Source organism: Salmo trutta, chromosome 5 (assembly GCF_901001165.1).
Source record: "Salmo trutta chromosome 5, fSalTru1.1, whole genome shotgun sequence".
Lineage (NCBI taxonomy): Eukaryota > Metazoa > Chordata > Actinopteri > Salmoniformes > Salmonidae > Salmo > Salmo trutta.
The window spans coordinates 15,553,941-15,570,320 of NC_042961.1; the positions used below are offsets into that span (position 1 = coordinate 15,553,941).

The window sequence follows — 16,380 nt, forward strand, 5'->3', positions numbered from 1 at the left end:
TACAGGAGAGGCGCTATTCTTCCCCGTCGCTTCTCTATCTCTGTTTGACCCACTTGATGAGTATAGATTTCACAGGGCCCCCTTTCAGCGTTCAAACTATGAGTTTCAAAACAATACCAACCCCTTATAGACAAAGGATAACCTTGCTCTTTCAATGTATTGATTCTTTATTAACTAGGCGGCCTAATGCAATGAAATGAGGGATTTTAATGGAGCTCTTTAGGGTGCTTTGAATAAAAAAGCTCACGCCATTTATGAAAGGCTACAATGCATTTAACAGGCTATTTTAAAGCATGGCAGTAGAGAGCAATGCCGATATAAAGATCAATATGAATGTGCCTCAAAGTCAAATTGGTGTCAATAGAATAAAACAGAACTGCACAGAGTTGTTGACTATTTAGGGAAGATTAGAATTACGTTTTAAGTTTCTTATAAAACGTATTTCTAATCTTTCCCAAAAATTGTCAAAACAAATCTGTGTGCAGTTCTGTTCTATTGGCCCAGCTTCCTGTTACAACCTGTTTCTGAATCTAAAAGGCTAGAAACTACCATGGAGAGAGTGGACATCCCTGGTTCTTACAGGGGCAATCCAAGGTTTCATGTACAAAAGTGTTCTGTATTATTTTATCATTGTCTTTTGCTGTCGTATTTCAGGTAAAGATAACAACTGAAGAAATCCACAGGCATTAGCAAGTTTTTTTTTAGTTTTTTTTACTGAAAATTTTAATAAAACATGACTTGTTCATTTCTGTTTCCATTCCAAATTTTGACATTTTGAATTTTTGTTCCCTGTAAACACATTTAAGCTATGTGGCAGAGTCATAAGTGGTGAGTAAAAGTGACTTGTATACATTCTACAAAACAGAAAGAAAATACTACCACAAATGGAGTCCCTTCCTCCAAGGTTGTCCCTCATGCACATTGTTTCTATTGTATCTTAACAACTATCATATGGGTCACAAACTATTTATTTGACAATACAACCAACAAAGTTTTCTCCAAAAATGGTCTGTATAGATAATTTAAAATCAATATAAAAATAAACAATGAAGTTTGACTTCCCTTTTAAAAAATGGACAGAGAGTCTTGACAGAGTAACAAAACTTTGAAGATACATGTGAAATATATGGACATTGCATTTTATCAAATACAAAAAAAACATGAAGGCAACAGTTCTTGGCTGAAATTCTGTGCTGCATCACTATTAAGGGCATGACAATTAATACATACATAATGAAAAGCAATATACAAAATATCAGAGATAAATACAATATTTATAGTTGATATGTTACAAAATTTCCCTCAAGTGAGCGCAAGTGTGTATTGGAACGGAAATATGACAATGAACTACTTTCCATTTTAGATGGAGTTTAATTTTGCTTTAAATGTTGTTGATCTAAAATAACATGGAAAAAAAGACAGATGCATAAATATTTAGCACAATTTTGGCAATATCACAATAGTCTACAAGTTTATAACCACATATAAAACACATAAGGGGATTTGGAGCTAGAAGGAAGAGGATGGCCCTCTTCAACAAGAAACAGACTTCACAGTAGCCTAGGAATGCATTAATATACAGTGCTAGCAAAAAGTCCAAATAAACGTGGCAAAACACACTTGCTTAAAAGGAAGCTCTAGCCAGGCGTTCTACGTACGCCAGTGTACTTGTTGAATCCAAGATCATTTTCACTTTCGAAGATGAATTTCTAGCTACAATAAATTACTCATTTAATTTAAGATGTATGAATGAAACATGACACAATCTTACCCACCCACCCAGCCCCACCCATTTACTTGCATTTGCTGTATTTTATGATTGATTTCTACATTATATATCTCATATATTTTCCAGTTGAAAATCTTAAACCTTCTTGGCCCCACTGTATTTTTTCACACATAAAAATACAAAAAAGTCACATTATAAAGACACACAATTGTGAATCTATTGAAAGAGAGTTAAAACAAAAAACATTTTCTGAGGCAAACAAGTTCATAGGTAAATGTACATCAGTGTTTACATTAAAACCAAATGATGAGTCCACAGAGTTTCTTCCAGTATATGGTTCACTGGACAAAGCCCAGGTTCAACCCGATAGGTATGCAAAACGTACACTCCATCGTCCTTCGTCTTCTTCCAGGTTGATCAAATGGAAAAGAAACGAGCAAAAAAAAGCTACAATTGTTGAGTTCCTAATGAAATGCTTTGTCCAAATGTCCAAATCTTAACTCTTGAAATAGTCTTTTAAAAGAAAATCCTGTTTTTATCTTCATTAAAAACAGAATAAGATGTTGACTATATCCTCAGTATTTTAGATTACGCCAGTGTCTTTGCTGTGTGATAAAGGTGTGTCCTGTATCGTGGTGAGAAGATTGGTGTTTGAGACGATGAAAGTGCATTTACATTGGAGGTACAACCAGACCGGACATAGCTGGAAAAGAGAGAGAGAGAAATTGTATTTAGCAAATTCACCCTTTCCAATGTATTCAATTGGATAAGCAAAACATTTAGCTATTTACATCTTGGAACTTTAAAACAGATGTTAAGTTATGATGTTGTAAGTGAGACTGTGTGTATGTGTGCCTGTGTGATGTATGTGTGGTGTGTCTGTGCATGTCTGAGTGCACACCTCTCTAACAGGACAGTTTTAAAAGCCTCCCTCTGGCTCTGACATTTCAGGCCCCAGCAGGGCAGCGTGGCTACGTGTGATATTCCTCCTGGTGTTGAGGTAATGGCAAACAGTGAACCAGACTCCTAGGAGAGACGGCCCTGCTGACCATGGAATAACAACACGGCCACTACCCACAATGCTGTGCTACAACCCCCACCCGCGTCACTTAAGGACTCAACTCACTCCCCTCAGGCTGATCTGACTCCCCTCAGACTCAGCTGACTCCCCTCAGACTGATCTGACTCAGCTGACTCCCCTCAGACTGATCTGACTCAGCTGACTCCCCTCAGACTGATCTCTCCCCTCAGACTGATCTGACTCAGCTGACTCCCCTCAGACTGATCTGACTCAGCTGACTCCCCTCAGACTGATCTGACTCAGCTGACTCCCCTCAGACTGATCTCTCCCCTCATACTCAGCTGACTCCCCTCAAATTCAGCTGACTCCCCTCAAACTGATCTGACTCCCCTCAGATTCAGCTGACTCCCCTCAGATTCAGCTGACTCCCCTCAGATTCAGCTGACTCCCCTCAGACTGATCTGACTCCCCTCAGATTCAGCTGACTCCCCTCAGACTCAGCTGACTCCCCTCAGACTGATCTGACTCCCCTCAGACTCAACCATTCTCCATACTGAAGATGGAGCCACTGCATTACACTCCAATTTCCACAGTCACTACACTACTCCTATTTCAAAATCATTATCCACAAGCTTAGACAGAGATCAAAGGTAGTTTCCATTCTTTTACCCAGACCATCTGCTAGGATATCATTAGCAACTCTAGCTTATACAGAGAGTTAATATACTCAGTATTTCACACATTTTGAACAATTAGGTGGCTAGTAAAGTGCCAGGATGAAAAATCATTGAGTATTTGTAGTGTCATGGTTGGAATGCTTTTAAGTTTGCCAGCACAGATGATGGCAAGGCATTGCTCATTAATTTCTGCACAACATGTATTAATAAGTATGATCGTGTAGCAAGATGAACTTTAATTTCCCACTTCATTAAGCTCAATGTTATTCATCTTGGGGCGCACACTACGGCTAAGCTTGTTTTCAAAGCAATCATGTTGGTCATGACACACACAAAACCTAATAAACATAATTACTAAAACAATTCTGGGAAGGTGTTGTCCTTAGACCTTGGAATATATAATTTGCTATACTGGATGGGTTGTGTGTGTGGTGTGTTTGCATGTCTGCTTATGTGCGTATGTGTGTGTGTGTGTGTACATGTGTGTGCCCTCATGCTTGCTTGTGTATTTGAATGTAACCTCAAAGGTGTAAATAATAAATTGCAGCCTGTTAAAATGCATATTTGTAATGATTAGTCCCTCACCAAACCGGACAGAGGCATGAGCCGCGGTATCTGCCCAGTAGTCCGAAGGGAAGGGATGAGGGGGTGAGGGGGGCTCACCTTGCAGTCCGTTGCCATTTGCGCTGGTGCAGGAAGGGGGTGGGGAGGCCTGGGGTCGGACCACAGGGGCGAAGGCGCTCTTTTGTTTAACTGCACACAAGATATGGGGGGCGGGGTGTGTGGGGGGGGGGGGGTAAGAACATGCTATCGGACTAAACTGGGCTGTATTCAGTGAGGTGAAACGTTCAGAACATTGCCTATAGAAATGTAAACAATAGAGTCTAACATGATTCTGATTCGCTACCTGACAGACAAGTATAACTGCCCTACACAATACATTTCCATCTGAACATTGTGTAACTTTGCTCCCTCCTGAACAGGTCTGAGATGGCAGCTCTACTCACTTCCATATGGAGAGTTGGCAGAGGATCCGTTGAGGAACCCAGGGGAGCTGGAAACTCCCAGGTTGGACATGCCAGAGTTCCCGTAGCCATTCATACTGTTACTGACGGTGTTGTAGCTGGACTGCTGTGGGGTGCTGCTGGTGATGTACCCTCGTGGAGACACACTGCTAGTGTTCCGGCTGTAGCCTACCGACGAAGAAGAGGAGGATGGGGTGGTTCGAGGTCTATAGGATTCATTTATTCTTTAATTCATTACTTACTTCGCTGACTGTGAAGGATTCTTGACCACTAAGCATAAGTTCCACTTACCCTGGTCGTTTCCCTGGGACTCGGACACGTTGACGGCTAGCTGGCTGCTGAAGGAGTTGACTCCCATCATGCCGTGGGAGGCTGTGTTGGCGAGGGAGGGGATCTGGTTGTGGTTACGGGGAACGCTGTACAGGGCCTCCGCTATGTCTGCTGCCCTCTTCAGAATGATCTCCTGTGAAACATGGAGGGAGAAGTTAAGAGTTATTGAGCTGCTCTCCCTCAGTCACCCATTATGGTAGCTTTGTTTGTTTGTAAGACGTGTGTGTGTCTGTCAGTCTGCATACCTGGTTATTGTGGGGCATCCCATACAATGCTTCAACAAGGTCAGCTGCTCTCTTCAGCAATACCTCCTGATTTAAAAAAATAGGAAAGACAGACATTATTGAAATGCTGATGACAGACTATGTTCAATGGCACTGTTCAACAAACACCATGACATGGAATGTAACAATAAGAGTCATTTTTTTTTACTTTTACGCATAGAATAAGAGGTATTTGTTAGGTGGGTAAATAAAAGTGACCCTGTATTGAGAGGCACCAACACTGCATTAGGCCACCAACTCTTCGTAGAACCACTGGGAACAATGAATAATGTCCCATCTCTTAATTAAACCAGCGTAGGCCTTAAAAACAACACCACACCCTCAAATTCTGGGCTCGCGTTTGCACAAGAGTTCAGCACTGGAGTCTCCTTTCTTCAGAACAATAAAGTGAATTAGCTTGGGTTAATCTAGTTCTGCCGTAATGACATTAAGACATTTTTCAATTAACCTCTTTGACTGGCTGTTGTAAAGGACTTCACAAATGACTTCCCATCCAGCGAGAGTCTGGGTGCTTGTGCCTCGGGGACATGGATGCATGGGATGTATTCTTATCCATGTCTGCATGCTTGTCCCTGCTTCACCAATAAGGATTAGCCATGTTGCTTTGGTTCTTAACACTGAGAAGGAGTTGGCCCTGGATCCTGTTCCCTGCTCTACTTCAGAATAGAGCGTGTTAGTGTGCTTTTATCTGCTCTTTGAATTGAGCACTTAATGAAATCATTCATGGAGCACGGCACTGCTTTGTTTAGTGTGATGCTCCAAGCAATATGTTAGGAAAAGCATCTCCTCCACTTAGGAGCATTTATTCTCACAAAGACACGCTTGAGCTATTGCTGTGGTGTTTTATTTGAATGCTTCTTTACTGTCACCTGCTGTATTGCAGCAGTGTGTTGACTTTCCGTCAGAACCCCGGTTAAAAGCGATGCAAATCTGTCACTAGAAACATCTCAGATGGCGCTTGTTTTCTTCCCACATTGCGTGTTTTCCTTCACGGGCCTCAGTAATTTGTGTGAAGTGTTCCATCACTTGGCAATAGCAATCTGGGATTAAGACGGCAGCTGCCGTAAATGAATGTAAACACAGCCATCGCGCCTTCAAACAGCGGCCTCCAAGACTTGGCCTGCGTTTCCAAGGAAGCGCGTATGGAGCGTGTATGGAGTGTGTATGGGCCTCCTTTCATCCTGAAGAGCCATATCTTCCTAAATTCCTTGATTTATCAAGATGAAACGCTGTAGAAACCACTTCTAGCATGTGCCATGCTCTTATAGAAACATAGAGCTTAATCCACCAAGTTACCGGATGGGTGGCTCTCTTTAAAATGAGCATTTACCTCTGAAATTGGTGTGTATGCTCAACGTTGCATGCATCTAGTTTGCATACAAATAAAGAATTATGGTTGTCATGAAGCAGGTTCACTAAATGAGAGGACCAGCTGTCTTGCTGTGTTCTCATCAGGCAGAACAGATTCCTCTCTTGCTCGATGAGTGAGACAAAGTGTTTTTTCTTTCCTTTTTCCTGCAGTTAATAATTACCAATAATCTATTCTATCATATTTGAAGATCTTCTACATGCCTCTCAATTTCAAACAACAATTATAGCAATTAAGACTGTCACGTTCGCAAGCCATGTTTCATTCTCTGAAAACCTCCTCTCCATCCTTGTCCATATGGTACTTTGCAGCAGCAACATAAGGACAGCTTGGAAAAAAGAGAGAAAACGATATTGCCTCTCATCCTTAATCTGTCGTTTACCGCGTGGCGTCTTAACTAACCAAGCTCACTCGCAGGGCTATGCTTAAGTGGTAGCCTAGTCATATCCGAGGATGATGGGAAGTGTGATACCCAATCAACCAAGGAGTTTGTTTTGTTTCCGACGAGACACTTTCACGCGTATCGGCTCACGCTGTGAATACGATTAGCACCGAATGGCGTTCTGAGGGCATTTCCATGTAAATCTGGATACTGCTTCAGCATAAAATGTAATTGGCTTTCTTGTCATGGAGACAGACATATCAGAACACCATGTTAAATTGAAAACAATTAAAGCCGTAGATGATCTCTTGTTTTGTGACAAAGGCATGACAGCTTTTCTGGTATTCCTTGTTCTACACGTTTTACACATGCTCAACAACTGATCACAGATCAGCCAAGAACTAGACACCATTAAAACCACCAAATGAACTCTGTTGTTAACTGAGAAAGGCTTGAGAAATTTTGAGGTATTGCATGTTTTACACGGTAGCCTAAAACCCGTCTAAATGTGATTCTCCACATGGTAGATTAGCTAGGATTGTGTATTTATGTTATCACAGTTAATAAAAGGGGGCCCAGGTTATGTAGCTTGGAGTGGTAATGCCATTATAAAACTGTAAGGCAATTACTGTGTTAGCTCTAGCCTGAGGTAATGAATACATTCAGAAGGATAGGGCCATTAGATGTAGGTACTTCAAAGAGCACAAGAATAGACATTCATTTAAATACATGGATAATTGCTTGACATGAACACATTTGTAATATTTATTTTCTCCTTGTGGATTTCACAAAGAATTGGAAAAGAATAGGTTTGTGTTCATTTTGGGAAAAAAGAGAGAAGCGAATGCAATCAATGTAATAATAAAACAATATTGGGTTTCTGCTTTTAATTTTGTAATGAATCTAATTTGTTACAGAAGAAAGGAGAAATTGAGTGTGTTATAATGTGATATCCAGTCTATTTGTCCATTACTGCCACAGGGCACAAAATGGTATTATAAATTGTATTTTTTTATGGGAGGAATCTAAAATTGTTTTATAACAAGATCTTAAAAAGGAGGGTGAATTCCTAAGTCTCTGTTCACTTAACGCCATGCCCACAAACTAATCTCCTTTCACATCGCTTGACTGTTCACACTTGTTACTTTCATATTCACTCTGGACTCTGCATTGGATTTTTATATCGCTGCTTGTCCCTTAGGGTCAGTCTGTCATCTGCAATGTTGTCTTAAAATTACAAGGTAAACTTCAATCAGAGCACACTTCCCCCCTTTTTTCTCGGTGTAGCAACAATATTAGCGTGCATCCCTTGCAATCCATGAGCACTCCCATATTGGCTTTCTGTCTCCTCACAATTACCACGTGTCTTACTGGTCCTGGGGAAAAGGCTGGTGGAAATCAATAGCGCCATAATATTATCAACTGGAGGGTGAAGTCATTGAGGGAGGGGGGCCCGGTGTCGATTTGCCTTTCTGCTAATGCATACTTCAACTCCTCCAGCTTTATCTCCTTTTTATAGAGTCTCTTCGCTTCACCTGCAGCCCGTAATGGCTGTTCTCTTCACGCCGTATCTCTTCTCGTTCACAATGTACATGCTAGCTAGCCTGAGGCTCTTATATTGAGAATTTGCTGTTGAACCCGAGAGGCGACCCTCAGATGGCAAGCTTAACAATGATGAATCACTCTGTAGGATCATTTACTTGGCCCCCTGAACCCCATACTTGGGTCCATTAGAGAGCAAATCAAATATGTATATTGTTTATTAGAAGTGCAGGGTTTCATTTCATTCTGAGCTTGGGCCATGTGAGGGCTGGGGGGAGACCCTGCTATATTAAGTAAGTAAGCACACTGAGGAAACTCATCTCAGATTCAGAGTGAAAGATTGTTTTATCGCCAATAGGCATTTTGTTCTCCAAGAAGAAAAAATGGATGCGGTAAAACAAGTATACATCACTGTATTCCTTGTTATATTCAAATTGTAGATTATACAGAAATGTACTGACTAAATCGAGTGTACAGACAGATACCCAGGGCAGGGAGACTTGGAGAGAAACTCACAGCCATAAAAACTAAGTTAACCTTTCCTTTGGTCTTACAAATGTTCTGTTGAAATTAGAGTTGCATTTCATGTCCAGGTGTTGTTTTTCCACGGGGACCAAAGTCTAATTGAAACACTTCATATTGTGCACCAGAGACTGCTGGCTGCGATGTCGTATATCTTCCCATTGACTTAGCCCAGTGTCCATACTACACCACACAGCCTGGTTTTTATTAAATTGTCCGTTGGACGTTAATGATATTGCAGTGTTGCATGCTGGGCTTTAATAGATAAGGTCTTAAAAGGCTTTATGGTAATATTAAAACTCTGAGGTGGTCACCACTTTACTACATGCCAAGGGAGTCTGTGCAAACTAATCAGTCATAATATTACACTTGACGCAACTGGAATGCCAGTTATACCCAATGGGAATTAGAAGGGTCACAATCAGATGAGCCCAGTAATAGATTTTATCAGAGTAAATCGAAATGCTAAGGAATCAAAGAATGTCTGAAATATGTAGTTTTGTTTTCATTTTGAAATATGCCAAAAAGTGTCACGAGCGTTTGGAAATAAAGAGTCTTTCAACACCTTTACTGAGTTCTAAAGAAAGCAGTGAGACCTAACGCATTATAATGTGTCCCTGGCCTTATTAGCCACACTAAGACGGGGACGGGGGGACGGGGGGGTTTACGAGCGTAGTCATGTAAACAACAGATTAAACCAAATGGAGCTGTGTAGAATGAAAGGAAAACATGAGTGGGGTAATGATGGCCCAGACGACCAGTTGATTATCATCTCCACAGACTACTGGAGAGGAAAGATGTCTGATTGAGCTATTTTACCACACGCATGCCTCCCTCTCTCGCTTCTCACTAAACCAATACGATCCCAAATCAATGCTAGATGGAGGCACCAGAGTGTTTGTGTATTGTATTTCTATTTGGTTAAAAGGTTTGAACTTCTTTTGATGTTATTTTGTTTCTTGGTCTTTGATGATGTTGTTGGGTTAGCAGCTTTGGTGTGTGTATGGTGTGGTTTGTTGTGTCTGTGGTGTTGTTTTGTCTGTTTTTTGTGAAGATGAGATGTAACACTGACCTTTGGTAACCTCTCAGGGTCACCCGGGTGCCTGGGGATGACCTTCTGCAGCCTCTGGAATCCATAGTCGATGGTTGGCTCATTGAGGGCTAAATAAATAAATAAATCCAATGGTTAGACAATCTGTAGTGAAGTAAATAACTACTCTGTAAACCAATGTCTGCAATGCACAGCAACTAGTAGGAATACTCTGTCACAAGTGTCACAAATACCCTGCATCCAGGTTACATTTTAATTTAGCAAAATAGCCATGATGACATGATGCAGTACATCAGTCTAGAGCAGGTCTCATATCTCTCACAGGGCGCTCTTCTTTTTATCTTCTAGGGAATATTGAGTGCAAACGACATAGTGGGGTGTGTTAATCAAACCAAGCTTTAATAATCTGTGAAAGGCATGTCCACAAATTGATCTAGCGTGAGTTGCTGTCACTCCAACGCTGCACCTACTGTACCACCCCGCTGCTCTACTGAAATACTACAGCAGATCACACAGAGCGATCAATCTCACCCACCTCTCAAATAGTAATCTGGAGCAGCGAGCCGTATTGGGCTATGAATCAGAGGCACAAAGTAAATGAATCATAAGCCAGACTTTGGTAAGACTAAGGCGTTTTATGTCTGACAGTCATAATGGGAAATTTAAGGCTTCCTTACAGCGCTCGCTGATTCTAAACAATCATGTACACCCGTAGGCCAGGGGGGAGGAAGGAGAGAGGAGGGAGAGAGGGAAGGGGGAGGAGGGGTAACGGGGGAAGGAACAACTTAATAGAGAACATCACTTCTCAATGTAGATATAATTTTCGGCAGAGTAACTCAGACGAGTGCGGCGGTGCATCATAAATCAATGGCTTTCTGTGGAGACTAATAAGAGCTGCCTGCCTCTATTCATTGTTCAGCCTGTAATTTGGCCCATCACTCATTACTCAGCATGTAATTTCAGCATTAACGGAATAAGGCTCGCAGAACCTGCTGAACACGAGAGAACATAAACGCAAATGCCAAACGTACAGCCAGGGCCACTGACACACAGACCAGGGAGCCACACACACGCACACACAACCTACCAAATCGTTGCTAGACAGGTACAGGGCTGTTCACCACATAAAGTGAGCTCCCAACAACCAAACACACCACACACCGCACGTCACAACATACACTCCTGGAAATCTGATTTGACATCTCATCATGCAGATGAACAACAAAGGTCCGCTTTAGAACGTGAGGGAACGCCATTTTCTCCCTGATAAAGGATTGATCCGTGGTATTGATCTCACATGACAAAGCCCTAGCTGGGATTTTGCCCTCTTTCTTTTGTTATTTTTCTACACACCGCAAGGCGCATGCATGTGTGTGTGTGTGTGTTGTAGCCCTGCCAGACCCCGCTGCCCAGTGTGATGTAAATTGTGTATCTGTAAAAAACACTCCATAATCAGGCCATCAATCATCCCCGGCTGTCAGTAGGCTCTCGCTGGGTGATGCATCATGCTCTCCTGTCCTCTGCCTCAGCTGGGGCCTACACTGCACAACACACTACACTCAACACTGCAGCCGGGCATGCTGGGTACAGATACAGTAGCTAGCTACACCACAAGACCTGGGTAATAAAGGAGAAGTGTGCGTATTTTGGAAGTATTTACAATTACAGTAATCCTGAAGTAATGCAGCCTGATGTAGTTTGAAAACCCTTTTTGAACATCTTGATATGTCATACACATTTAAACATAGTTGACGTTTAATTCTCTATCATTTCTGTTTGAAACCACTAAATTACTTGAACTACTATGGCGTCTAGGGGGAAAGGGGGCCTAGAACATGAGCATCACGTACCACAGATAGTAAACAAGATGTCTCTTCTCTCTTGCTCTTTAAGATATGGATTAAAGCATGTCTCAAGGTTCTGTGATTGGGGTGCAACTCTGGGCCATGAGCAGCGCATGTCAACGTGTCGCAATCTCATCTATCATGGAGATGATCTTTGTAACAACCCCGCGTAATGAAATTGGTGACACAGACCCCATCTGCTATCGATTTCATGCAAATGACGTTGACAGCTGATGGAGACTTGCATTAGCGCTAAACGGTGCTGTCAGTTGATGAGTTGACAGTTCTGTAGTCGACCGTGTACACACAGAGACAAAAACTGTCAATAATCCTATAAGGACTGATGACGACATATACTGAGCACTTGTATTCATTATGTACATTAAATATATGATTACATTGTATTATAGTATGTATCATATTTGAGCTGAATAAATTCCATCTAATTTAGGTTGATTTCTTAACAATCAAACTTGAGGTCCATTTTACTATACATAAACCACTATACTCTCTCAAACACCCCCAACTTACCTACTTCCTACCACCTTCTTCTAACCCTTTTGTATATTGTAGCTCTGAACTCTAGGATGCCCTTGGACCGCCAGCATGCATGCCAGCATGAGCTTCATCTCCATCATTCTACCAGCCCAGTGCAGTGTTGTGAGAGGTAAGCTAAGGAGGAGAAGAGCGCTGGAGTAGACTAGGGAGGGGAGCAGGCCCCCCTGCGAGGGTTCTCAGCCATGGTGAGGAAACATGAAACCCTCCACACACATCCCATAAATCCTGCTCTGGGTGGAAGTCTGGCTGGGGAGTGTGTGGTGGTGGTGGGGGGGGGGGGCTGGCACGTTCCAGTCACGACCGCTTCCCGGCCCGCGGCCAATCAATACCACTTTCCTGTTTTAGAGGCGGGTAATTATGAGGTGGAGAGATTGTCTGACCTCTCACCCCTGCTGCATTACTCGGCTGATATTAAGATAAATTGCCTGATTTTGGGTAAACATATGCTGCAATTCAAACTGTCAGCACTGGTTTGCTCAGGGATAATTTGTATTGATCTCCTGGCTTCTTCCCCATTTTGCCTACTGACCTCACGGATAATTAGAGAGAAAGAGACACAGCGAGGTAAGGCAAGGGCTGCATTTCAATACTTTGCCAGTTATAAAGAGCGAGAATAAAGAAAGAATGTGAAAAAAAGAATGAATGAAATAGACTGATAAAACGTTCTCGTCTTCTGTACTAGCAATTCAGCTTGAAACACCTTGTTTAGTTCAACTTAATCTTTTCCTCATCACTTATGAGAAGCTATAATTGTTTTGTGTTCATAATAAAATTAGCACTTAACAATAAAGTCATGCCAATCATTTTAGCGTTTTATTTGATGTATAGTTTACAGCTGAAGAAGCAAAATTACTGTCACTTTTGAATAGGATGCACATGATTAAAAAGAGAAATGCCCAGCAGAGTTCATTCTTTGGATGCGAAAGCTGAGTGGAAACTTTATGAATATTTCAGTCATTTCCTCACTCTAGTGAGTGAATGGTCATGTTTCAGAATGAAAAAAATTGAATGCATGAGTTGGTGTGCAGCTGTGACCATATCAAATCTAATTTCAAGCACTACACACACACACACACATACACAATCTATGGCAGGATTTCAATGGAATTCCTCTCCCTGGCATGTGTACTTCCCGATCTTATTTTGATCTAATGCCCTTAATCTACTCTGTCATCCGTTCATGCTCCTAACACATTCACTCCAGAAGGCTCCGAGCCCAGTGTCTTTGCTTAAAATGCAGAGTGGATGGCCAAACATGCGTCTGAGCACGGTCTACTGCTCCTTCTCCATGTACTCTAGAAATAGGACATGAGTAACCGCTCTAGAGGAGCAATGTAACATGGCCGTCGTTGGCAGATGAAAATGCTTATATGGCAATACGCCTGCATGCTCTCAGTATGTGGCAGTGTACTGAAGTCATGTACTGTATTGGCTTGCAGTAACAGTCAGTAACAGGGGAAAATGTTTGAGCAAAGCAGTACATTTAAGGGAAATGGTTCCTTGTTAAGTCTGTGCTCTTGGAATGGAAGTTTGCAAAGAGCGCTAGCATTCTTGCCAGCCATTATTGGTTATTACGACAACTCTATCTTTCCCGGAGATAAATACTAGCCTTGTTGCCATTTGCCAGCTATTACTAATTATACTTAACTGCTTGGAGCCTATCTCCACTCGTCCTACACGTCTTTATTTTCTTTCCCTCTACCACAGATTATACTGAGGTGGAGAGAGAGTTGAAAGGGGAGCAGATAAACAGAACGAGGTGAACGAAGTGTTAGTGAGTTTGTAACTTGTGATAGTGTCCACTTGAAGCCTCATGGGCACCTGAGATCAAGCTGCAACACAGATATGGGTCACAGATAGTATCACAATCACAACAGGAAATTACCTAATTTTACTGACATGAATAGGATCAAACAGGGATGAAAAAGGCCAATATCACTCAGTGTTATTGAAGGTAAATAGGTGAACTTAAACAGGTGATACAGCTGCAGGGATAACATGAGACATTTAGAGGTCATGCTGTTCAGAATTATACTTTAGATTTCCACTGTGGAGAGAGATCTAAAAGAAGCATACAGTCAGAACCCAACTTCAAACCAAACCAACCAATCTTAAATCATGGCAAACCCAAGCAAACCAAACCAGTGCATTTAACACTGACCATTATGCTCTCCATCCAAGCCAAGCTAACAGGGAGTTATTCCATCTCCAGGAGTCTCAGGTTGAGCAGGAAATTAACATTTCAAAGATCTGCCGGTAAGATGAATCAATAGAGAGAAATCAATGTTCATTGAAATTTCATGAACTTTGAGCTGATACATACAGCGAGATAAAACGACAGTTACAATTCCACCAGATATTGCTTCTGCAACAGATCAAATGTAATTAACACAGGTTAAATGGAGGGGATGTACTGTATCAGTTCACAATTCCATACAATTCCATACTCTCAAAATTCCCTTAATCTCTGTATTGGAAATTAGTGGAGACACCTGTTGGCTCCCCTTCGATGACATCTAAAGTGAGTGGTATCCTCCTCAAAGGACATAGAGGGGGACTTTCACACATTCCCGTCCAACAGAAATCAAATGGCCTCCCTTCACAGCTGATTGCAGCCGCAAATTAATATTGTAAAATGAAGATCAATACATGGACGGGGCCAAATCGATGACGGCTAAATTACCGCTGCGTTTTCCCCCTCATTCAAGATGAGTTGTGTTTTCCTCTCAAAGTCAATACCGTGCAGCATCTCTCATTCATTTCTCAATAAACTTGAGATGAATTTCAATCAAAGGCAGTGGTGGAGGTGGGTGTGGGGGGATGGGGAATAGGGGGATGGGGATGGAGTTCTTTTAAAGCGCGTTGGGTGTGGAACATAGTGAAAATGGACACAGAGGGGAGAGAGGAGAGAAACCTCATCTATCTTGCTGCACAGGACTAATACTGTGCATTGAGGAATATCAAAATGGAGAACAGTTACCAAACAGACATCATCTAAGATTAACATCACTTTATTCATCAATTGTACACAAGGTCCAACTGGTGTTTGACTTTGCTTTTATTCCAACCCCTTCTACATATACAGGCTGGAGCAGAGGGTTGCCACACTGGGCACCCGTGGAGTAGTTGTTCTGTGGAGTAAAGTGCCTTGCTCAAGGGCACACAATGGCATCTAGGATTTGATACCAGCTCACTTCCCACCAGATTTTTCCCATCAGACCCAGGATTGGAACTGGTAACCCTCCAGTTACTGGCTCGCCTCTCTGACCGCTAATCTACCTGCCAACCTTGTATCTAACAATGCAGTACAATTTATAGAGGTGCCAATTAAATCCAAATCAATGAATATGCCTATCATCCTTATAGAGAAACACCCCTGTACCGATACTATCCTTTAAACTGTAAAGCCACTCCTTGCAATACATTCTACAGAGGGATGCAATGCGGTAAAAGACATGCTCATCTGCCGCCACTTATTTCGATACATTTTCCAGCGCAGGATTTCCCAGGACTGTTAATGATTCCACTGTGTGAAATAATGTCACAGTGTGCTCCTCAAAGTCTACCTGACAAACTGCTTGAAAACGAAGGAGTGGGAGAGTGTGTGTCAAGTCAGCCCTCTAATTGGACGAAAGGACCTTCCTCTCCTGAAACATTGCACACGTTCACAAAGGCTCTCTGGCTGAGACTGTGTAACTAGGTGACGAGTGTCTCAGTCACTCATGAGGAGCTACAGCTAAATACCAGGCTTGTAATGAGACAGACAGGGGAACTGAGTAACAGTGATGGCAACATCAGCTATCTATACATTGCTCATATTACTACACTACACTCGTAGGTTAAAAGAGATGCCATTGAAAGCCCCTCTTACACAGATCTGTTTACATTGTTTACATACCTCTGTGAATGCCTTTGATTACAGTGTATCTAACAGTGTGTCTAGGCCACACCCCATCCCTGACTAGCTGCTACCAAACCCTGCCCTGCAGGGGAGGAAACCGTGAGGAGGCTCTGTATCTGATCTGCTCCAAATCCGGGACTTCAAA

The 16,380-nt window shown here is 42.1% G+C and overlaps 1 protein-coding gene across 4 annotated transcripts in view; it reads right to left on the reverse strand.

Annotated features, from left to right (window-relative positions):
• Nucleotides 1-694: 694 nt before the first annotated feature.
• LOC115193726 (transcription factor COE3-like) overlaps nt 695-16,380 on the reverse strand; it is a 72,496-nt gene continuing 56,810 nt past the window's right edge. For 2 of the 4 annotated variants that reach the window (XM_029752675.1, XM_029752676.1), the window contains exons 11-16: nt 9,954-10,042; nt 5,028-5,093; nt 4,744-4,915; nt 4,435-4,620; nt 4,013-4,180; nt 695-2,432 (exon numbers count right to left, since the gene is read on the reverse strand). In XM_029752675.1, the coding sequence (XP_029608535.1) occupies nt 2,401-2,432; nt 4,013-4,180; nt 4,435-4,620; nt 4,744-4,915; nt 5,028-5,093; nt 9,954-10,042 (713 nt within the window). In that variant the 3' untranslated portion in view covers nt 695-2,400. The remainder of the gene's footprint in view (nt 2,433-4,012; nt 4,181-4,434; nt 4,621-4,743; nt 4,916-5,027; nt 5,094-9,953; nt 10,043-16,380) is intronic. The other 2 variants (XM_029752678.1, XM_029752677.1) reach the window with 1 other exon arrangement.